Genomic DNA, 18,160 nt, shown 5'->3' with positions numbered 1-18,160 from the left:
TAGAATGGTCTCATTGTTGAGATTCAGAGACCTCGTCCAGGACTCGCGTCCAGACCGTGGGCTGGACTTCGAACATACCAGTTGTATTGCGTCGTTTGCACTAAATGACACGCGGCGTTTGCTTCAGGCAAGTGCGCGCCGCACTTTCAGCGTCAAGTTTACTTAATCCTTAGGCCGTTCGCAATGCTGTATTGTATAAGGACTGTTTCAATTTGAAACTAGAACAGAAACGCACCTCTCGCAATGCTGAGTTGCAGTTTCATTATTCGAGCACTATTTTGCACCAGATTTGCAACTGCTCGACTATTCTGTTTTATTTCTGAGCGAGTTTGAAACACGAATGGAACTCTGTTTCAAATTTCTTTGGATGTGTTGAAGATGTTTCGAAGAGCTCCACAAAAAAAAAACGGAGAACTTCATAGAGAACAGTAAAGTTTATGGAACTTGATGATTACAAATATGTTTTAGAACTGTGCGTTGCGCTGATCGTGTTGCAGTTTTATTTTTGACAGTTTCAAATTATAGAATTGACGAGTATTTTGAAACAATTTTGAAACTCAGCATTGCGAACGGCCTTATGGGAGATAACATTGCGGCGTTTCACTCGACGCGGCCGTTCCTTTCACAAACCAAAGGCCACGGGGAATTTTGTGCAAATGCGCGTTTGAGAAAAATCGAAATGTATCTAATTGACCACTTTGTCAAGCAGTTTTGGCGTGATTTTCTACCAGCAATTACACAAAAATGGATCTATTAATTTCTATTTTTTTATGAAACGCACAAATGTTGGCTACTTTTCTCGTGGTTCTAGTAGAAAAAGTCTCAAAATAATGTTTTATTTCACAGTTCGAGTGGTAGTAAACGTCATTTTAACTGCTCGAATGAAGTGATTAATTATCCACTTCATTCGAGCAGGTTAAAATGACGTTTACTACCACTCGAACTTGGAAATAAAATTAGTTGGTCCAGTTTTGTGAAATCGCTGGTAGAAAGTCACGCCAAAACTGCTTAACAAAGTGGTCAATTGACGGAATCCTACAATAAATGACCCGGAAACCCAACAAACAATTTGAGCTGATTAAAAGCTGAAGAAGCATATTTTTGTCTGAATATGTCCGTTTTCAGCGGTCAATGTTGGTTGGGAATGATCACAATGTGTGCATTGTATTTAAACCGTAATACCAACAATCAATACGAAACTAACGATTTTAAATTGGCTCACCACTTTAGTAGCCTATTGGTCCCAAGCAAACGATTAACGTACCCTATTCTAGTTGAAATTCTATTACTACACTATGTTTGTTTTGATTCGCTATGAAAGTTTGACAGATAACATCAGGGGTGTGTGGATTCATGCAGAACATGCAGGGGTGAGTGAAATAGCTTGGGACTGCTTGGGACCGTTGTTCTGGTACTGAGTGAGCCAAAAATAATAATGATTTTCTTCGGGACCCAGTGGTCTTAGAGTTACCTCTATGGTATAACCATGGACCCAAAGGTCTATAACTTTCAATTCAATCGACCATGAATAAACTGGGTTTTATATCAGATGATTATTTTTTAGCAAGACCCTAATAACCGGATACCATACTAACGCTATCATAGATGGTACGACCATACCACATAAAGTTGGGATGATATCCCGAATTGGTGGTTAGGCGCTTCTTATGGTTATCGTTTATGCGGGGATAATTAATTTTTAATCATTCGATACATTGATAAATTAAACTTTTTCTCATTTTGCTCTGTTTAATGTAATCGCAGGTAATTTTGTTTTAAATATCTGGCATCCCTGCTGTATCCCAAAGCGCCATCATCCGGCGAGCACTTCTATCTTCCCCGTCTAGCGCACAGTCCCATGTCATTGATTGATGTGTAAAATTATTGAGTGGAGGGCGTAGATTCGTGTGCAGGTACCGATTTTTGCCTTTGATTGCGTGAAATTCGTAAAAGTTCCCGTGAAAAATATTTTCAAAGGGTAGTGTCGGTGGCCGAGCGGAAGTGTAGCATAAAATTCACCGCGAAATATCCCGATCCTGGCCGTAAAACGCAAAACAAAACCATCCCCGATGAGACATCCGGAGATTCATTTGTCATCCATTTTTTCTCCTCACCGCACTTTGGCATTCCACACCTTCCACCCCCGCACGGATTGTTTACCTCCCCTCGACCGTTCGAGTGCGGATGTAAACAAACCTTCTCTTCGGTTGGCGAAGATCTTTTAATATTTACGTAGCTGTTTTTTTGTTTGTTTTGGGAATTTGATTCGCGTGCTGCATCCCTGCGCAATGCTCCGAGACGATTCAATGGGTGCACATTGTCCATACCGGAATTCATTATCAATTCGTTTAGCTCTGATTGCGATCAGTCCCAGACGATTATGTGCATTCATGAAGGGGGGGGAGATTATTTCATGAAGTGATGTGCGTTTGTTTCAGTTTCAGGTACACGGTGCAGAGCGTTAGGCGATCGAAAAAAGAAGAGTTTATTGGTCAAATTGAAAGTGTGCTGAGCACGACGGACGACGGAGATGGCTCAGGAGAAGATTACCCTGGCCGATGCGCTTTCCAACGTGGAAGTGCTGGACGAGCTGCCTCTGCCGGACGAGCAGCCCTGTATCGAAGCGCAGCCTTGCTCGGTGGTCTACCAGGCTAATTTCGATACCAACTTCGAAGACCGGAATGGGTTCGTGACGGGAATTGCCAAGTACATTGAGGAAGCGACAACCCATGCGAATTTGGTATGAGGAATGTATAATTTTTTTCGCTTCAATTTGTTTCAATTTATCGTTTGTTCTAGAATCAATTGCTGGACGAAGGTCAGAAGCATGCGGTTATGCTGTACACCTGGCGGTGTTGCTCCCGAGCGATTCCGCAGCCCAAGTCCAACGAGCAACCGAACCGCGTGGAAATCTACGAGAAAACCGTCGAAGTTCTAGCACCGGAGGTGAACAAGCTGCTGAACTTCATGTACTTCCAGCGCAAAGCAATCGAAGCGTTTTCCGGCGAGGTCAAGCGATTGTGCCACGCCGAAAAGCGCAAGGATTTTGTCTCCGAGGCGTACCTTCTGACGTTGGGCAAATTCATCAACATGTTTGCCGTGCTGGACGAGCTGAAGAACATGAAATCGAGCGTCAAGAACGACTACAGCACCTACAGGCGAGCGGCTCAATTTCTGAAGGTGATGAGCGATTCCCACACCCTACAGGAGTCGCAGAATTTGTCCATGTTTCTGGCGACGCAGAACAAGATCCGAGACACGGTTAAGGACACGCTGGAGAAGATCACCGGCTATGAAGACTTGCTCTCCGATGTGGTCAACATCTGTGTGCACATGTACGAGTCGAAGATGTACATGACGCCGGAGGAGAAGCACATGCTCGTCAAAGTGATGGGCTTTGGGTTGTTCTTGATGGATTCGGAAATTTGCAACATCAACAAGCTGGATCAGAAGAAAAAGCTCCGGCTGGATCGGATTGATAGGATTTTCAAGAACCTGGAGGTGGTGCCCCTGTTCGGCGATATGCAAATTGCACCGTTCAACTACATCAAGCGGAGCAAGCACTTCGATCCGAGCAAGTGGCCACTGTCCAGCTCGCAGGCTATCAGTCCGCAGGCAGACTTGATGGTGCATTTGCCCACGATCCGGGAGGACCACGTGAAGTACATATCGGAGCTGTCGCGCTACAGCAACGAGGTGACGACGACCTACAAGGTGAGTGGTAGGGGTAAGATTGGTTGCAGTTATGTTTGATGCACTGAGGTGAGCTTTCGGGGCATCTGGTACGGAGTTCTGTGAATTCTCTCGGCAATGAGACCAGAAGAGAGAGCTAACTGTTATTCGTTTCGAAATTTTGGGAAATTTCCTCCTGAAATTCTGTAGAAATTTCTCTTAAAAAATTAGAAACATTATACCTTTTTGGAATGTTGAGAAATTTCTTCTGCGATAATTAGCTGCGGATTATATTTTGCAAAATGTCTTGTTTAAATTCTGAGTAAAATTCCGTTTACTGAGTGCCATTGATTCAAACTGCACCATTCACAATTCCTCTTCTTGCAGGACAACGCAACCGACGCGGAAAACAAAGCCACCGCAGACCTTGCCCTGCGAGGTCTACAGCTGCTCTCCGAGTGGACATCGGTCGTTACCGAGCTGTACTCGTGGAAGCTATTGCATCCAACCGATCATCACCAGAACAAGGAATGCCCGGTGGAGGCCGAGGAGTACGAACGGGCCACCCGGTACAATTACACCGACGACGAAAAGTTCGCCCTGATCGAGGTGATTGCCATGATCAAGGGCCTACAGGTGTTGATGGCCCGGATTGAGACCGTTCTGTGTGAAGCGATTCGTCGCAGCATCTACTCCGAGCTGCAGGACTTTGTCCAGTTGATGTTACGCGAGCCGCTGCGGAAGGCGGTTAAGAACAAGAAGGACCTAATCCGGTCGATCGTCATGTCTGTTCGGGAGACGTGTGCCGATTGGCAGAAGGGAACCGAACCGGCTCACGATCCGGCCCTGAAAGGCAAGAAGGATCCGGACGGGGGCTTCCAGATCAGTGTTCCCCGCTTGAACGTGGGACCGTCGTCCACTCAGCTGTACATGGTGCGGACCATGCTGGAGTCTTTGATTGCCGACAAGTCGGGTGGGAAGAGAACGCTGCGGAAGGACATCGACGGAGCTTGCCTGGTACAGATTGATGCTTTCCACAAGCTATCGTTCTACTGGACGTTTCTGTTGAGCTTCAGCGAGACTCTGCAAAAATGCTGCGATCTTTCGCAGCTGTGGTACCGCGAGTTCTATCTCGAAATGACCATGGGACGGAAAGTTAATGTAGGGTTTTTAGCGGATTTCTTCGAGTTAAAATGAGACTAATCTTCTCTTTCCTTGCAGAAATGTCTCGTTCGGCATCAGCACAACGAGGAATGCAACGACCTGATCACGATGGAAAAGCGTATTCAGTTCCCGATCGAGATGTCGATGCCGTGGATCCTCACCGATCACATCCTCCGGACGAAGGAGCCCTCCATGATGGAGTACGTGCTCTATCCGCTCGATTTGTACAACGATTCCGCTCTGTACGCTTTGACCATCTTCCGGAAGCAGTTCCTGTACGACGAAGTAGAAGCCGAAGTCAACCTGTGCTTCGATCAGTTCGTCTACAAGCTGAGCGAGCAGGTGTTCGCCCACTACAAACAGCTGGCCGGCAGTATCTATCTGGACAAGCGCTTCCGCGTCGAGTGCGAAGTGCTGGGATTCAACTTCCAATCGCACCCGAAGAACAATCGGTACGAAACGCTTCTGAAGCAACGGCACGTCCAGCTGCTGGGCCGTTCGATCGATCTGAACAAACTCATCACCCAGCGTATCAATGCGGACATGCAGAAGAGCTTGGAGCTTGCGATCTGCCGGTTCGAAGCGAGTGACATCACCGGAGTCGTCGAGATGGAAGCCCTGCTAGCGGTCAACAAGCTCTGCCACAAATTGCTGTCGCGATTCCTGGCCCTGGACGACTTTGACGCCATGTTGAAGGAAGCCAACCACAACGTTCTTGCCCCGTACGGAAGAATCACTTTGCACGTCTTCGTCGAACTGAACTACGACTTCCTCTCGAACTACTGCTACAACGCCGCTTCGAACCGATTCGTTCGCAATAAGCTGCAGATTCCCTTCTCGGGAGCGATCACACGCGAGAAGGCACCGGTTATGTCCCACTACTATCTGTGGGGCTCAAAGCCTCTGAACGCGGCCTTCTCCACCCAGTATGGCCAGTACACGGGATTCGTTGGATCTTCCCATTTCCACGCCATGTGCCGTCTGTTGGGCTACCAAGGGATCGCAGTCGTGATGGAAATCATTCTAAAAGACATCGTAAAACCGCTCATCCAAGGCAATCTGCTCCAGTTTACCAAAACTCTCATGTCCGCTATGCCAAAGTCGTGTAAACTGCCCCGCTGCGACTACGGATCACCGGGTGTGCTGAGCTACTATCAGGCCCATCTGGTCGATATCGTCCAGTATCCGGATGCGAAGACGGAACTGTTCCAGCTGTTCCGGGAGCTCGGCAATTCGCTACTGTTCTGTCTGCTGATCGAGCAGGCTCTGTCGCAGGAGGAAGTGTGCGATCTGCTGCATGCGGCACCATTCCAGAACATCTTGCCCAGACCGTACTGCAAGGAGGGCGAAAAGCCGGAAACCAAGCAGAAGCGACTGGAATCCAAATACGGATCGCTGCAGATTGTGCCGAATATTGAGAAGCTCGGAACGGCTAAGGTGAGTTGTTGCCACAGACTTTCTATTCCGCTAAAAATTTAGCACATTTCTACCTTCGACAGCAAGCAATGATCGCCCGCGAGGGGGACCTGCTGACCCGTGAGCGGCTCTGCTGCGGCCTGAGTATCTTCGAAGTCATTCTCGGTCGCGTCAAATCATTCCTGGACGATCCGGTGTGGGCTGGTCCGCCACCGGTCAACGGGGTCATGCACATCGACGAGTGCTCCGAGTTCCATCGGCTGTGGTCGGCGCTCCAGTTTGTCTACTGCATTCCAGTTGCCGGAACCGAGTACACCGTGGAGTGAGTCTCCTTCTAGGAATTTGCTGTATTTTCTCCGGATGATTGGCGGATGTTTTTCTTTCACAGAGAACTGTTCGGCGAGGGGCTCCACTGGGCCGGTTGTGCAATCATCGTTCTCCTGAATCAGCAGAGAAAGTTCGAAGCGCTCGACTTTTGCTACCACATCCTGCGCGTTCAGCGCGTCGATGGAAAGGATGATACCGTGAAGGGAATCGTAAGCCGCCGCTGTCAAACGAGTTGAGCTTTCGAATGTTACTAATTTCCCTTTTCCGCTAACAGAACCTAAAACGCATGGTCGATCGGATCCGGCGCTTCCAGGTGCTAAATTCGCAAATCTTTGCGATACTGAATAAATATATGAAGAGCAACGATCTGGAGGGTTCGAATGTGGAGCACGTGCGATGCTTCCCGCCGCCGCCGCATCCGACGGTCGTGCCGTCGCACTATCACGATCCGAACAAGCTGCGGGCGCAGTAAATTTGGTAGTTTCTTTTCAACAAGTAAAAGACATGGCACTGGTTGTAGTTGGTAACTATCCCAGTACGGTACATCCTTCTGCTTTCTTCTTCTTCTTCTTCTAAGTAGCCGCGAGCATTTCCTCTCGATTTTAGTCACTATAAGCTCCTATCATGATGGTCACACTATTATCGACATACCCATATGAGAGTAGGTAAAATGCGGAAAGTTTCGGCATTTCGTTTCGACGGAAATTTTTTGCGTTTATTATGTTTTAGTTTTATTTTATACAAATATTTATTTTCATATTGCAGTTCTCCATTAGTGTATTCATCAATCGATTGCGTATTAGTCGAGTATGTAGATGTATCGTTCGAATACAGTTTTGCTTTAATGCTATTGCAAAAAATATTACGATTAGATTAGTTTAAACAAATATTACGGAAGCGTTCTTCGAATCATCCCTTAGAAGCTATTTTAATTTATCGATACGAGCAGCGTAAATGGGGATTCAGCAGTACCGCGAATTAGACTAAGAAGCAGGATAATTGTCGCAAAATGGTGGTGGTAACTTGAATGCAACTTATAATGCAGTCACAAACAAAGTTGCTGCTACTTTTCGTGACGGAAGTGTGATGCTGGAAATGTTTGAACACCACCTACTGACACAATTTGATTCACATTCAATTTAGTTAATTGACTCAATATGGCCTAACACAGTGTTTCTCAATCTATGGGTCGCGAGGTGTCCTTAGATGGGTTGTTGAAATTCAAATTTTTAGATTTTTTGGAGTCAAAACTGAGCTAAAGTAAAAACTTATTTGATTTTAAGGTGATTTCTTGTAGAGTCCACAATTAGCCGTCACGTAGGCTATGCATGTACTTCCACGAGAGCTCAGCGTTTGCAGGGAGCGCACTCGCAGGTGTTAGCACTCCGACCGAATACAGTCGTCTCCAACATCTCCCCTCTTAATAAAGGTGGTACGGGTCAAACCACATCGGCGGTCTTCGATTCCTAGAAGAACGCTGAGGAACTGTTACCACTGGATCTGCCTCAACTGCTGATTCAAATTCGGTTGAAACTGATGTTGACGTTGACGTTGATGGGGACGGAATAAAGAACGATTAGTTACGAAATACTTAAAATCTTTATTTTTACTTTCAATAGAAAAACAACCAATGGCCAGTACACGGGATTCGTTGGGTCTTCCCATTTCCACGCCATGTGCCGTCTGTTGGGCTACCAAGGGATCGCAGTCGTGATGGAAAACATTCTAAAAGACATCGTAAAACCGCTCATTGATAGCTGCGTAGCAAAGATTGACAGCTTGAGTTCTTTTTCTTCGACGACGACCCGATGGAAGCCAGGCTGACCAGTGTTGCCGGGCGATGCCACAGGGCCCCTCCAGTTACACCAAAAATCTTAGGCGATGTCCAGATTGTGTAACTTTCGTACGATGATCATCTTGAGGATATTTCTGCAAATCCGGATTACAAGTGAAAGCCGCTTTTATTCGGTCGACTGAAATGCGCTGCTGTTTTCCAGAAATAAGTACGTCGAAGAACTTATCATCTCGTCTTATTACCTTGAATGGACCTTCATAAGGATGCTGCAACGGTCGCTTCACATAATCCACTCGTACAAATACATGTGTACATGTTTTCAAATTGGCGTTGACAAAAACTTGTCGTTCTCCATGACGTTTAGTATCGTGCGGTTTTATATTGTCGAACGTACGGTGAAGCATTTGGGCAAACTCCGATCGGTCGATATCTCCAGGTGCAGACTGAAAGAATTCACCAGGAATCCGTAAAGCTTGACCGTAAACCATATCCGCAACCGAGCACTGCAGGTCGTCCCTAAATGCCACCCTTAGTCCCAGAAGAATCATTGGAAGTTCGTCGTACCAATTCTTAGAGTTTACACACATTATCGATGCTTTCAATGTTCGGTGAAAACGTTCTACGATGCCGTTCGCTTGTGGGCGATAGGCATTCGTACGAATATGGTGAACACCTAACATTCGCTTTAACTCCCGAAAGAGATCGGACTCAAATTGCCGTCCCTGGTCGGTTGTCAGGTTTTCTGGGACTCCAAATCTTGCTATCCATGTTGAGTACAGTGCTTGAGCCACAGATGCTGCAGTCATATCGACAAGTGGAACCGCTTCGGGCCATCTGGTAAAACGGTCAATCATGGTCAGTAGGTAGCGGTATCCTTGTGACGGCGGCAAAGGACCAACCAGATCAATATGAAGGTGTTGGAAACGAGCCTTCGGTAGGTCAAATTTTCCCAACGGAGAGACGGTATGTCGATGCACCTTCGACCGTTGGCAGTCGACGCAGTGTTTGACAAACTCATTTATTTCACGGTTCATAGCTGGCCAAACGAATCGCTCGGAGATTAACTTCCTGCTGCCTCGTGCTCCTGGGTGAGAAATTCCGTGTAGGCATTCCATGATGGTTCTCCGTTGAGTACTTGGAACGAAAGGTCGTGGTTCACAGTAGATCGGTTGAGAACAACCACTCATCCGTTTTGCTTCAAATTTCAGCGAAGTAGATTTGGATTGCATCAACTGCTGAAGCTCCGCGTCGTTTTTCTGCTTTCGTCCGATTTCTTCATAGTCCACCGAAGTAGGCGCTAGTATACTCTCCACACGAGACAATGCATCGGCGACGTAATTTTCACTTCCACTGACATGTTGTATATCCGTAGTAAATTCCGAGATGAAACGTAGGTATCGTTCTTCATGCGGTAGCCGAGAGCTGGAATCGGTTGTTAGCGCGTATGTTAGTGGGCGATGGTCAGTGAAGATCGTGAAGTTGCGTCCTTCAAGGAAGTGCCGAAAATATTTCACAGACATTTTCATCGCAGTCAGTTCACGGCCAAAAGTAGAGTATTTCGTTTGGGACATCGAAAATTTTTCGGAATAAAATCCGAGTGGTTCCCAATTCTGACCATTTAGCTGCTGCAAGACAGCCCCCGCAGCAATATTTGAGGCATCGATCATCAGAGCTAATGGTTTCGACGAGTCAGGATAGTGAAGCAGTGCTGTCTCCGCTAATGATTTTTGACAACGCTCGAAGCTTGATGAAGCTGCATCTGTCCACTGTAGTTTACGTATGTCGTTTTTCCTGTTCCCGGAAATAAGCTTCTGCAACTCAGCTTGGATGTCGGATGCATGACGAACGAAGCGTTTGTAGCCGTTGGCGAGTGCCAGAAAGCGACGGAGTTCCTTGACTGTTGTCGGTTTCTCGTAGTCCATAATGGCTTGGACGCGTGACGGGAGCGGCCGCACTCCATCACTGCTGATCAGGTATCCTAAAAATTCCACTTCCTTTTGGGCAAACACGCTCTTACCCAAATTTAGAACGAGTCCGTGCTGGCGTAGGTGGTCAAACACTATGCGTAGATGCTCCTGGTGTTGAGCAAGGGATTCAGAAGCGATGCATATGTCATCTATAAAGACAACAACGAAATCAAGATCACCAAAGATTCGGTTCATGTAGCGCTGGAACGTCTGACTTGCGTTACATAACCCAAATTGCATGCGGGTGAACTCAAACAAGCCAAACGATGTGATGACCGCCGTTTTGGGAATGTCTGCTTCCTCCACCGCAACCTGATGATACGCTCGCTCAAGAGTTGTGAAAACGGACTTACCATGAAGCGAATGCATGTGCGATGGATGTGCGGTACCGGATAACGGTCAGGTGTAGTGATATGATTTAAGCGACGGTAGTCACCAACGAAACGCCATTTCCCGTTCTTTTTCAGCACACAATGCAAAGGACTTGCCCAACTGCTACTCGATGGTCTGCATATTCCTAGGTCACACATAAGGCGAAACTCTTCCTTAGCAGCTTTAACTTTGTCCGGATGCATTCGTCGAACTTTAGACGCCACGGGTGGTCCACGAGTAACTATGTGATGGGTTACGTCACACTGCGTGACAGAACGAAGCGTCGATGGCAGAGTTATTTCCCGGTACTCCATTAACAAATCGTGGAACGGATGATCGGCACCAACAAGTGTTACACTGTGCAGAGCAGCAGTCATCATACCTCCAGAAGACTTCAATCCTGTCTGGCCATCTATCAGTTTTTGGTTTTTCAAATCGACGAGTATGCCGAAGTGCGCCAAAAAATCAGCACCGATTATTGGCATCGTCACTTCAGCAACGCGGAAATTCCAGGTGAATCTTCGTCTCAATCCTAGATCAACAGGAATAAATTTCGTTCCAAATGTCCGAATTCTACTTCCGTTGGCTGCGTGGAGCTGTTGTATAACGGTACCGTTCAATCGATCTCTCCTGGAGGCAGGCAATATTGTGACGTCCGATCCAGTGTCGATTAGAAAGCGTGTATTGTTCGTCCTGTCAAAAATTACCATTCGGCGACTTTCCGACACTCCGGCCACCACCGCCGATGATGGTGGGGAGGATGCTAGTTTTTTGAGCTCCATGAACACGGTTCTCGGCACCGCTGAGCATCGTTTCCATATTTCCTATGGTACCAGCACAGTCCGGATCGTGATGACGAACGAGAACCACTTCGGTTTCGCGAAAACGAACGGCCTCGCTCAGGGTTGGGAGCCTTCAGGCGTCGGATTTCCGCTGTGAGAAGTTCGATCTGCTCTGCTAGCTTCCTTTCACCACTGTTGCTGTACGTTGGTTCGTTGTGCACCATGGCAACTGCGGAGGACTGACCGTTGGAGGCGTCGGTGATCTTGTCTGCCATTTCAGCCAACTTCTCGATGGTACCATCGTGGCATGTGAGAATTGATCGAATGTTTGCCGGGAGGCGTTGAATGAAAATCATTTTGAGCAGATTGTTATCCACGCCCAAACCCGTCGACAACTCTCTCATCTTTGCTAACAGATGCGTTGGGCGCATATCGCCAAGATCGTGGGCCCCCAGCAGCTGTTCGAAGCGGCTTTCAGCAGACAGGGCGAAGCGAGCAATTAGGCGATCTTTCACTGTTTTGTATTTATTTTCCGCTGGAGGAGCAGCTACCAAATCGGCTATGTGACATATAACCGATTGATCCACTTTGGCCACGATGTGGTAAAACTTGGTTTCATCATTGACGATTTTCGCAAGGTGGAATTGCGCTTCCGATTGCGCAAACCACATAGTCGCATCAGTTTTCCAAAAATCCGGTAGTTTTACCGCGACAGATGCTGCTGCGTTGCTCCCGTTATCGTCCGGCATTTTGAGGTTAGTTTCGGCTTTGAGATCGAATATCGGCGAATAACCGTGAAATCGGACCGAAACTTTTAGATTCGCGACGTCGCGGGTCACCAATGTAGTGATCGGACACGGAATAAAGAACGATTAGTTACGAAATACTTAAAATCTTTATTTTTACTTTCAATAGAAAAACAACCACGTTCGCGCGTTGATAGCTGCGTAGCAAAGATTGACAGCTTGAGTTCTTTTTCTTCGACGGCGACCCGATGGAAGCCAGGCTGACCAGTGTTGCCGGGCGATGCCACAGACTCATCACAGGATCTCGCAGCTGGTCATGCCGCGGAGTAGATGATGCTCGTTGCGGCGTAGAAGCTTGCAATGTTCTGGCTGATGAAGAAGCTTGCTCAGACGATGGTGTTGCTGGAGCTGGAAGTGGAGCTTGCGTATTCGGACCTGGTTCAGGCAAGTTCCAAGCTTCAAGTAGAACATCCAAGGGTAATTTCTGCTGACTAGGTGCTGAATTTGCACGGTTCGGCTTCGTAACTGATTAATGTGTAAGCGCAGCATTCGACGGTCTATGATCCACACATTGCACATGACGTCTCCTAGGCGTTGTAAAACGATGCCTGGTGCCTATTCCCAACTGTTTCTGGATCGTTCTTGCTGTAGGTCCTTGGCTGTTTGTCTGGTTTTACTGTTTATTCTTGGTTACGAACTGTTGGTGGACGAAGCAACTCGAGGCATTTCCGGATTTGGCGACCAAACATGACCTCAGATGGCGATTTGCTTTCCGGTAATGAGCGATTTGGTGTGCTCCAATTGAAGGAGAAAGCTGAAGCAACTCGACTGAAGGGTCCAATCACAGTAGTCTAGATAATCCCCCCTATTCTGCGAGTCACGTGACTCTCTCTCACCGGTGAGGTGACAATAGTTACCTCGTGTGAGGTGACTCTCCATTTGATTTACATGGAGAGTCACCTCACACGAGGTGACTGTCGGTTTGCACAACACCGATGCCGATTCCAGCAGTACATTCTCACCCAGTGCATAATCCAAACATCTATGTATCAATCACACAACACCTATACACGCACACTCACACACTTTGCTATGTATCACATCAAGAACAAATAAACGTTAGTCAGTAGTCGTCACTCAAAGGAGAAACACGCTCCTTAGTTTTACTCCGTAAAACATACCCCACCGACAGGTTATGGGCCCAGCGGCGGAGAAAAAAGTGACGCCATTGTGAAAAAAATTGAAGTTTTTTTCGTTCGCGTTTTAAATCGTCGCGAAAGTAGCCGGTGCGCGTTTTTTTCGGTCGATAAGCGAGCAACGGCAATCGTTTTTCGTTGCAAAAATTGAGCAACAGCAATTCCCCCCTATTCTGCGAGTCACGTGACTCTCTCTCACCGGTGAGGTGACAATTATCACCCTACCGGTGACAGAGAGTCACGTGACTCGCAGAATAAGGGGGATTATCCGACCTGGCGCTTCAAGGTCGAGTTGCTGCTCGTGCGGGAGGAGCTCTGGCGCTACGTAGAGCCTGGAGTGAAGCGGACGCCGTGTGGAACGCGGGAGACGCCAAGGCAAGGGCCACCATCGGGCTGTTGATCGAAGATAATCAGCACGGACTGATTCGATCATCGCAGACGGCCAAAGCTGCCTGGACGGCACTCCAAAATCACCACCAGAAAACCAGCCTGACGTCGAAAGTGTCGCTGCTAAAGCGAATTTGTGACAAGCGGTTCGCAGAAGGTGAGGACATGGCAGAACATCTGTACGAGATGGAAGAGCTCTTTGCTCGTCTAGCCAACGCTGGACAGGAGCTCGCGGAAAACCTCACGGTCGCGATGATCTCGAGGAGCCTTCCCAGCTCGTTCGACACACTAACAACAGCCCTCGAAAGTCGGTCGGACGATGACCTCACGCTAGAGTTGGTCAAGCGGAAGCTGCTGGACGAAGCAGCGAAGCGGCAGGGTGCTGCCTCAAGCTCGGCGCTGTAAATCGGCCACGGTAGCAAGAAGAAGTCGATCGTGTGCCACTACTGCAAGCGGGAGGGGCACAAACAAAACGAATGCCGGAAACTGGCCCGCGATTCGGAGAAGGGATCCAAACCTCAAGCTAAGGCCAACAAGAGGAAGGAATCCGTTTCTTTCGCGCTGGCTGCAGGAGGAACAACGGGAAACAGCAGTACCAAACCGTGGATTGTTGATTCCGGTGCGACGCGACACACCGTCGCTGATCGAACGTTTTTCCGAGAGCTGCGTGAAAGTGAGGTTAAGTTCGTCAATTTGGCGGACGGGAAGCAAGCGAATGTCGCCGGTGAAGGTTCCTGCGTCGTCGAGTGCGTTGATGAACACGGTTTTCGTCGTGAAGTGAGCCTAAGCTTTGCGCTGTACACTCCCAGCCTATCGATGAACCTGCTGTCCGTGCCGGTACTCATCCAGAAGCAAGCCACGGTTGTTTTCGATGCAGCTGGTTGTCGTATTCTGCGAGGGGATGCTGTCGTCGCTGTGGCACATTTGAAGGAAGGCCTGTACCAAATCAAGCAACCGTCGGATACCGTGATGGTGGCAAGCGGCCGCCACAACAAGAATTGCCAGCACTTTTGGCATCGCCCGTTCGGCCATCGGGACCCGAAAGCGATCGACCATTTGGTGAAGGACGAACTAGTGGACGGTCTGACGCTCCACCGGTGCAGCGTCGACGAAAAGTGCGAGTGCTGCTTGAAAGGTAAGACACCACGTAACCCTTTTCCGAGTGAGTCTCATTCTAGATCAAAAGCACCAATGGACCTGGTGCACACGGACGTTTGCGGTCCGGTGGAGGTGTCGCCGAACAGCGGTTATCGCTATTTTATGACCATGATCGATGACAACAGTCGCTATTGCGTGCTCTACCTGCTGAAGGAGAAGTCGGAGGTCGCCGCAAGGATCGAGGAGTATGTTGCGTTCGCCAAAACACATTTCGGCCGGAAGCCAAAAGTCATCCGCTCTGATCAGGGCGGGGAGTACAGCGGAAAGCAGCTGCGTTCCTTCTACAAGCCGGAAGGGATCACAGCCCAATACACCGCTGGCTACAGCCCGCAGCAAAATAGGATCGCGGAACGGAAGAACCGTTCCCTAATCGAAATGGTACGCTCGCCTTACGGGGTTTGGAACGGCGTGAAACCCAAGGTCGATCACCTCAAAATATTCGGCTGCGCTGCGTGGGTTCACATTCCGAAAGTGAAGAGGAAGAAGCTGGACGCCACCGCACAAAAGCTGACTTTCGTGGGCTATTCGTCGGAGCATAAAGCTTATCGCTTTCTCGACAAGGCAACGCGAAAGGTTTACGTGAGCTGGGACGTCAAGTTCATCGAGAACGGTGCGGACACCATTCCAACGGATAAATCGACTACCACCAATGGTGAAAACGTGGAATTCGATCTCTTTCCACAACGAAGTCCGGCCGTACCGGAAGATCAGCAGGAAGCGGAGGAAGATTACGATTCGGCGGTCGAAGATGAGATCGAATCCGACGAAGAGTTGCTCGGTTTCAGCGATGAAGATCCCATACTCGGAGAAGAAGCCAGCATGGAAGCGCACGCACCACGGGGATCGGCACGCTCGACGAGAGGCATCCCGCCTCAGCGTTTCGATGATGTCACCAGCGTAACGAAACATGCAAGCGAAGAACCCCAAAGCTACTCCGAAGCGATCGAAAGCACCGAAGCGGCCGCGTGGGTCGCAAGGCGGTAGGCTGCAAATGGACGTTCAAGAAGAAGGAGGATGAACACGGACGAGTGGTGCGACACAAGGCGAGATTAGTCGCGCAAGGCTTCGCACAGAAATTCGGCCAGGACTACGACGAGGTTTTTGCCCCCGTCGTACGTCAGACTACCCTACGAACGGTCCTCGTACTCGCCAACAGACAGAAGATGTTGGTGAAGCACCTCGACATCAAGAATGCCTACCTGTACGCGGAGCTCCAAGAGGACGCGTACATGAAGCAACCCCCCGGCTTCGACCGTAACGACGGCATGGTGTGCCACCTCAAGCGCAGCATTTACGGGCTCAAGCAGTCCGCTCGAGCATGGAACAGGAAAATCGACGGAGTTTTCAAGTCCATGGGTTTCCACCAGGCGGACGCCGACGCGTGCCTGTACACCCGGAATCGCGACGGGAAGCAGACATACATACTCATATACGTCGACGATATGGTCGTCGTCTGCAACTCGGAGGAAGAGATCGAGCAGATTCGCCGACAGCTGCAGCAGCAATTCAAGCTTTCCTGCGTAGGCGAACTCAATTACTTCCTGGGGATTCATGTGGAGAAGTATGGGGAGGCATACACTCTCGATCAAGCAAGCTACATCGACAAGCTGATTCGACGATTCGGTCACGATCAAGCCAAGCCATCGAAGGTGCCGATTGACCCCGGATACCTCAAGCAAAAGGAGGAGTGTGAATTGCCCACAAACACGTCGTATCGCAGTTTGGTGGGCAGTTTGCTCTACGTCGCGGTCAACACTCGGCCAGACATCTGCGTGGCCGTTTCACTGCTGGGAAGGAAGGTCACCAATCCCACCAACCGCGATTGGACCGAAGCCAAGAGAGTCCTCCGATACCTCAAGGCTACGAACGACCATCGTCTGCACTTGGGTTCCGGATCCGACGAAGTGGAATGCTACGTGGATGCCGACTGGGCCGGCGATGAAGGCGACAGAAAGTCTCATTCCGGTTTCCTGCTGAAGTTCGGCGGCGGTCTTGTCGACTGGAGCACAAGAAAGCAATCGTGTGTCGCCTTGTCCTCGACGGAGGCCGAATTCGTCGCACTGGCGGACGGATGTCAGCAGCTCATGTGGTTCCGGAAACTTCTCAAGGACTTGCAGCAGGCTCAAGTAAATCCCATCGTCGTCTGGGAGGACAACCAGTCTTGCATGAAGATCGTGGAATCAGAACGTCTGGAGAGGCGTTCCAAGCACATCGACACGAAGTACGCCTTCACCAAGGACCTGCATCAACATGGTATCATCGAGCTTCGCTACATGCCAACCGAGCGCATGGAGGCGGACCTAATGACGAAGCCCCTACAGCGAGTCAAGCTGGAGAGGCACAGAACTGCCATCGGCGTCAAGGATCCAACCGAGACGTCGAACTAGCATCGTTGAGGAGGAGTGCCGGTTTGCACAACCGTGTAACACCGATGCCGATTCCAGCAGTACATTTTCACCCAGTGCATAATCCAAACATCGATGTATCAATCACACAACACCCATACACGCACACTCACACACTTTGCTATGGATCACATCAAGAACAAATAAACGTTAGTCAGTAGTCGTCACTCAAAGGAGAAACACGCTCCTTAGTTTTACTCCGTAAAACATACCCCACCGACAGTGACAATTGTCACCTCACCGGTGACAGAGAGTCACGTGACTCGCAGAATAAGGGGGAATAACTCAGTTTGCATTAGTCACTGGACAAGTACAGTTGTCTTTCTGTTTCCCTCCAAGAGGCAACCGAAACAACAAGAGTGAAAATGTTCAAGCTCATCAGGGTTATTCTGCGTGGCGAATGAGGTGAGGTGACTCGAGTCACTCGTGTCACCCGATTCCAGCTGGCGAGTGAGGTGAGAAAAGTCACTTGGGATGAACCCGATTTACTACCACTCGAACTATGAAACGAAACATTATTTTGAGATTGTTTCTTCTAGAACCACGAAAAAAGTAGCCAACATTTGTGCGTTTCATAAAAAAATAGAAATTAGTTGGTCCAGTTTTGTGAAATAGCTGGTAGAAAGTCACGCCAAAACTGCTTGACAAAGTGGTCAATTGGGGTGACGCGTGTGGAAATGTCTGACGCCATTTTGAAATTCAATAAAGCGGCTTCCGGCTAGAGAAAAACTTAGAAATTCTGCCAAATACCCCACAAAACTGGTAGTTTTGGA

At 48.8% G+C, this 18,160-nt stretch overlaps 1 protein-coding gene across 1 annotated transcript; it reads left to right on the top strand.

Moving 5' to 3' along the window:
• The first annotated feature begins 1,885 nt into the window (after positions 1-1,885).
• Sra-1 (Cytoplasmic FMR1-interacting protein Sra-1) lies at positions 1,886-7,444 on the top strand. Its single transcript, XM_065233978.1, has 8 exons — positions 1,886-1,913; positions 2,439-2,740; positions 2,800-3,714; positions 4,060-4,833; positions 4,894-6,273; positions 6,336-6,574; positions 6,641-6,788; positions 6,854-7,444. Exons 2-8 carry the CDS (start codon positions 2,531-2,533, stop codon positions 7,049-7,051), a joined length of 3,864 nt encoding a protein of 1,287 aa, XP_065090050.1. The 5' UTR covers positions 1,886-1,913; positions 2,439-2,530; the 3' UTR covers positions 7,052-7,444.
• Positions 7,445-18,160: the final 10,716 nt, after the last annotated feature.

The sequence above is a fragment of the Ochlerotatus camptorhynchus genome, unplaced genomic scaffold (assembly GCF_037179485.1).
Source record: "Ochlerotatus camptorhynchus isolate MF236.1 unplaced genomic scaffold, CSIRO-AGI_Acam_v1.1 ptg000425l, whole genome shotgun sequence".
Classification (NCBI taxonomy): Eukaryota; Metazoa; Arthropoda; class Insecta; order Diptera; family Culicidae; genus Ochlerotatus; species Ochlerotatus camptorhynchus.
Note: the sequence above shows the minus strand (reverse complement) of the source record. Positions and strands in the feature narration are given on the sequence as shown.